Source organism: Gopherus flavomarginatus, unplaced genomic scaffold (genome assembly GCF_025201925.1).
Source record: "Gopherus flavomarginatus isolate rGopFla2 unplaced genomic scaffold, rGopFla2.mat.asm mat_scaffold_40_arrow_ctg1, whole genome shotgun sequence".
NCBI lineage: Eukaryota > Metazoa > Chordata > Testudines > Testudinidae > Gopherus > Gopherus flavomarginatus.
The window spans coordinates 221813-227812 of NW_026115078.1; the positions used below are offsets into that span (position 1 = coordinate 221813).

The 6000-nt window shown below is 47.3% G+C and overlaps 1 protein-coding gene across 1 annotated transcript in view; it reads left to right on the plus strand.

Annotated features, from left to right (window-relative positions):
• Positions 1-5768, plus strand: part of LOC127042412 (zinc finger protein 560-like) — a 90233-nt gene extending 84465 nt beyond the window's left edge. The window contains exons 2-5 of the mRNA XM_050935879.1: positions 219-302; positions 984-1110; positions 2933-3015; positions 5293-5768. Coding sequence (XP_050791836.1) covers positions 231-302; positions 984-1110; positions 2933-3015; positions 5293-5460 — 450 coding nt within the window. The 5' untranslated portion in view covers positions 219-230 and the 3' untranslated portion in view covers positions 5461-5768. The remainder of the gene's footprint in view (positions 1-218; positions 303-983; positions 1111-2932; positions 3016-5292) is intronic.
• Positions 5769-6000: the final 232 nt, after the last annotated feature.

Genomic DNA, 6000 nt, shown 5'->3' on the forward strand with positions numbered 1-6000 from the left:
AGAGAAGGGGTGAGGGGAGAGAGAAGGGAGGTTAAAAATGTGTCTGTGGACTTAGCCTGGCAGGAGGGGCCAGGTCTAAATTGTAATAAACAGATTGAGCATTTCCCAGCATGACAGAATCTAGGGTGTCTGTCTGCAGGGAAAGGGCCTGGGGGAATTGTGATGTGAAATTAACTAAAACCGGTTCTGAAACGCCCACAACTGCCCTTCTCCCCCAGACAGGCTGCAGAATGTTTTGCTCCAGCTCATCCCAGCCTGGCGTGGGACAGGGAAGAGAAATGGCTGCAGTGGAGTCAGTCCAGGTAGAGATTATCGGGGGGTTGCTGGTGGGTTCCTGCTGGAGGAAAGGGAGAGCAAATACACCAGAGGTGGGAAGGTTTGCAGAGTCTGATTTGGAGGTTGGAGCGGGGCTGGAAATTCACAGCGTGGGGAAAGGAGGAGGCCAGGGTGTGGCAGACCTGCTGGGAGTTACTTACTAAGTGGCCTAGATTCTAGGAACAGACCCAGGAGGTTTGGAGGTGGAAATGCCCTAATTTGTGAAGAGAGAAAATAACCCACCTACATGGAGCTAGTCAAACTGACCAGACTCCTAGTGCTGGAGCCTGACCTCATTAACCATCAGCTGCTGTGAGATATAAAGGGGACACCCATGAGTCAGGCTTATTGGAGCTGCCTCTCCCTTCATATCCCGCTCCTCACAATGAGGAGGGTGTTGGGCATCCTACCAGCGAGCTCTCCCTGGACCCTGCTAGGGGCTCCATCTCCTGTATCAGTCAGTGGCTAGTAGGGGGGTGATGGATATGCTGGGAGAGATAAGGGGCTCTCTCTTCATCCCCTCACCCTGGCATTTGCTGGATACTCTGAGCCAGGTCGAGGTGGGACTCTCCTGACTATGATCCACCCAGAGCTTCCATTTGATTCACTCTTCTCTGCCACAAATAGTGGGGCAGCAAGTCCTTAGTGTTGGACTCTTACTCTTTCAGGGGCTGGTGACCTTCAAGGAGATGGCTATGTATTTCACCAGGGAAGAGTGGGCTCTGCTGGACCCCACTCAGAGAGCCCTCTACTGGGATGTCATGCAGGAGAACTATGAGACTGTGACCTCGCTGGGTAAGGGTTCCTGTCCCTTCTGTTCTTGGAAGGGGAAATGAAGAGTGAAGGTTCACGCCACCCCCACAATGCCATCTGTACCCTGTCCTGTTTCAGCATCACCCCAATAGGCCAGTGACACACATAATACCAGAGACCCTCCTCTGCTGCAGAACACTTTGGGAACAGAGCACAGGAGCCGTATTGCACAGTGTCAAATATCTCCTGTTTGCTCAAGTGAAACTGGGGGTTAGGTCTGGCATAACTGTCCCATACCCCTAATCATTTTTCTTGCCCTTTTCTGAACCTTTTCCAATTCCAATATTTCTATTTTTGAGATGGGGTGACATGTGCATGCAGTATTCAAGATGTGGGTGTATCATGGATTTATTTGCTGTTTTTACAAATATGATCTATGAGATATTCTGTCATATCTATCACTTTCTTAATTATTTCCTACATTGTTCACTTTTTTTCACTGCTGCTGCACATTGAGTGGATGTTTTCAGAGAACTATCCACAGTGACTCCAAGATCACTCTCTTGAGTGGAAACAACTAATTTAGACCCCATCATTTTGTATGTATAGTTGGGATTGTGTTTTCCAATGGGCTGCACTATGTGCTATCCTGTCATCTAGTACTGCTGAGATCCTGGATTCAGTAATATCCCTGCCCTTCCTGTTCCCTTTCTCCACCGAACCCCGCCAGCCCATGCTTCCTGTTCCCAGCTTCCCCAGGATTCTCGCACTGTCTCTGAACCTCTCTGTCAGCAAGAAGCAGTGCCAGGGACACTTGCCCTCTGTCTGGAGTCTTCGATTTCTGGGACATGGATTTACTTTCTCTGTGTTGTAAGAGGCTCTGTCATAATGAGTGTCTGTGATGTTACCCAGAGTACAATCTGGACTGTTAAATAGCTGTACCTCAGTCCTCCAGCATGGGGTGCCTTTTCCACTGTTTTCCCGCGAGAACAGCCCCTCTTGGCCAATTAACACACAGTCTCCAGCATGTAACTCACTCCCAGCTACACAGTATTGAGTGCTGCTAGACAGCCACTCATGAATTACACCTCAGGAGAAAACCAGCAAATTCTCAAGTGCCCAACTTTCCCCCAGAAATGTGCATCTTGCACTGTCCAGCACGCTACTGAACGACCCAAGCTCATATGAAGTCTGTCATTTCATCAGCGGAAAAATGACATGCACCAGCTTGTTATCCCAAACAGAGTTTCCAACACACTTCAATCCACACATACTGGTTAGATGAACAATAAACCAAGCTTGTTAACTACCAAAAACTAAAACTAGGCCCAGTCCATGAAAGGGGCACTCCCAGGAGAGACTGTACAAAGGCTGGAACATGAAACACCTTTGTAAACCTGAGACAGCTGCCTTGGGGACAATGACAGGGAGAATCCCCCAAAGTGACTCCTTTGTTTCTGCTCTTCTCTGGCCTCCGATTGTTCCTTCCAACGTGGAGTACTTTGCACTTGTCTCTACTGAATTTGATCCTATTTACTTCAGATCATTTCTCCCGTTTGTCCAGATCATTTTGAATTTTAATCCAATCCTCCAAAGCACTTACAACCCCACCCAGCTTGGTGTTGTCCGCAAACTTGATACGTGTAAGAGAGAGACTGTTACTGGGAGGGTTTCCCCATGTGTCAGAGGGTTACACCCTGGTGGGAGGGGGCTAGGCCTGTACTGGAATAAGGTCACTCTGTGCTTCACAGTGTGCTAGAACCTAGAATGTGCATTAGCAGGGGAAAAGCTGGGGGGAATCGGCTTGTGGAATGGACAAAAGCCTAGTCTGAATTCTCACACCTTGCCCTTTTCACCCCGGCAGGCCAGAGAATAACATCCATGTTTCGCTGCAGATCATCTCGTCCTCCCAGGGGCAAGGAAATGGCTGCAATGGAGCTGGCTCAGGTAAGAGATTATCAGGGTGGCGGGCTCTGCTTGGAGGTTGAGGAGCAGTAAATGCATAAGAGGGTGGGAATTGCTAGAGGTGGTGGGAAGCAGGAAATATCTCGGGTGGAGAAAGGGAGGGGACAGCATGTGACAAACCTTCTGAGACTTGTGTAGTGTAGGGCGTGATGGGTTGTCACCCCCAGGAGGCAGTTTGTGGAGCTTCTGGGAACTGCTGTGTCCTCTAACCCTCACGCTGGGCTGGCCCTTCTCACACTGCTTTGCTGGAGATTTCGCCAGCCTCTCCAGGGCCCTGTTATCACCCAACACAACAGCAGGTGGCGCCATGCAGCCAACTAAGCTACCTGAGTGCGTTACCTAAGCCACTCAAGGACAGATAGAAGACAAGAGCCAATTTCCCACTCCCCAACCTTGCACACTTGCTGTAGTATAAATCCAGAATGATACCATCTTATAGTGCACAGAGATCTCTATAATACAAGCTCATTAATGTAGTTCCCCTTCCCCTCGATATGGGACAGATGTGCACAACAAGCTGAGATTTTCCCCAGACACTTCACTCAAAATACGCTGGTTAAGATAAAGCATCAAACAAGTTTATTAACTGCAGAAAGATAGATTAAGTGATTATAAGTGATAACAAACAGATCAAAGCAGATTATTTAGCAAATAACCAAAACTCAGACTAAGCCTAACATACTAGATGGATAGAATTTGAATTAGCAATTTCTCACCCTGACTGATGGTACAAGCAGTCCCCCAAGTTTCCATACACAAGCTAGAAATCTCTCTTGATCCTGGGAGCAGCACTTCCCCCACATCCGTTTTTGTTTCTCAGGTGTTTCCAGAAGTTCTCTTGTGTGGAGAATGAGGCCAAGAGATGATGTCACACCCCACCTTATGTAGCTTTTCCATATGGTGGGAACCTTTTGTTCCAAACTCAGTTCCTAGTCCAGTTTGTGGAAAAATACAGCTACTAAAATGGAGTTTAGTGTCATGTGGTCTGGTCACAGGCCCTGCTGAGTCATAGTAGCCATGACTCATAGGCTGGCTGAAACATTCACAGGAAGGCTAAGCTCTTCCACAGTCCATTGTCTTTGTTGAGCCATCAGCACTGTCTGGCTTCTTCATTGTTGTACCTGAAAGGCTCATTGTGGGTGTTACCCAGAGTAAGCACATTTGAAATACAGATACAGAGTCAATATCCATAACTTCAGATACGAACATGATATGTGCACACAAATAGGATAATCATATTCAGCAAATCAGAACTTTTCCAGTGACACCACACATGATGCATCTTCTACAAAATAGATCATAATTATGTCCTAATCATATTATAATCATACCACTATGATGAATATGGGGGTGTAGTGTCAGATAGGTCCTAATTTCAAGGCACAGGAGTTGGGAATGGAACTTCCCCTCTTTGTGGAACAGGAAATAACCCTCCAGCCAGGGCTGGGACAACTTCCCAGACTCTCAGCGATGGAGCCTGAATCTACTGACATTTCATTAATTACCACCAACCCCAATCTTTGTGGCAACTGTAAACTTTATCAGTGATGATTTTGTACTCTCTTCTAAGTCATGGATAAGAATGTTAAATAGCACAGGGCCAAGAACCAATCCCTGCAGGAACCTGCTAGAAAGAAATCCACTCGATCATGGTTCCCCATTTACTATCAGAGTTTTTAATCTATTTAATGTATGCCGTGTTTATTTTGTATCATTCTAGGTTTTTTTAGTAAAAATATTGTGCTAATCAAGTCATGTCCCTTACGGAAGTTTAGGTATATTACATCAATACTATTAGCTGCAACCAAACTTTTGATCTCATCCAATAAGGATATCCCGTTAGTTTGATAGGCTCTATTTTCTCTAAACCTTTGTTAATGGGCACTACAATTCTGACCTTCTAACTTCTATTCTTTATGATTGACTTCCCCTTTCTTCCATATATTTTATTTGGAGAGTGCTTGGATTCCTACCAGGGAGCCACTATCAGGGTCCAGAGACAGCCCCATCTCCTATATTAAGCTCTGGCTAGTAGCTATGTGATAAATGTGAAGACCCTGCTTCTGTCTGTCAGATGGGAGACACAAAGGTTCTCTCTTTCTACCCTCTGATGCCTCCTGGCTGCTGTAAGCAAGGTGGGGTGGGACTCTGTTAACATGTGCCTCCCGGAGCTTCCATTTCCCTGGTGCTGCTGTTCCGTGAATAGTGGGGTTGTGAGTGGGTCAGCAGGTACTGAGTATTGGACTCCTGCTCTTTCAGGGGCCGGTGACCTTCGAGGAGGTGGCTGTGTATTTCTCCAGGGAAGAGGGGACTCTGCTGGACCCCACTCAGAGAGCCCTCTACAGAGATGTCATGCAGGGGAACTATGAGACGATGGTCTTGCTGGGTAAGGATTCCTGTCCCTTCTGTTCTTGGAAGGGGAAATGAAGAGTGAAGGTTCATGCCACCCCCACAATGCCATCTGTACCCTGTCCTGTTTCAGCATCACCCCAATAGGCCAGTAACATACATACTACCAGAGACCCTCCTCTGCTGCAGAACACTTTGGGAACAGAGCACAGGAGCAGCATCACACAATGTCAAATATCTCCTCTTTACTCAAGTAAAACTGGGGTTAGGTCCAGCATAATGAACAGAAGCTTCCTACCCCCAGCCTTCTCTCAAACCCTGAGCCTTCTCTACCCAAACCAGAATGTGCTTGGGGTGTAACAAGCAGGCGGCTGGAGTCAGAGCTGCCAGTCCAGGGTTACTTATCATACAGACACTCAGTGCGTCCTTGAACGCTGGCTGGGAGTATCCAGACAGGGGAGCTCCAGCAGCAGAACACTGAATCTCACCCAGGATTACAGATGACACAACTCCTCGCCGATCTGGATTGCACCCCAGCATGTGAAAATGGCCTAGGTTGGTAGTGACATTTCTTGAGACATGGAGAGTCTTGCTCCCATATCACCAGGTGTAATAAAA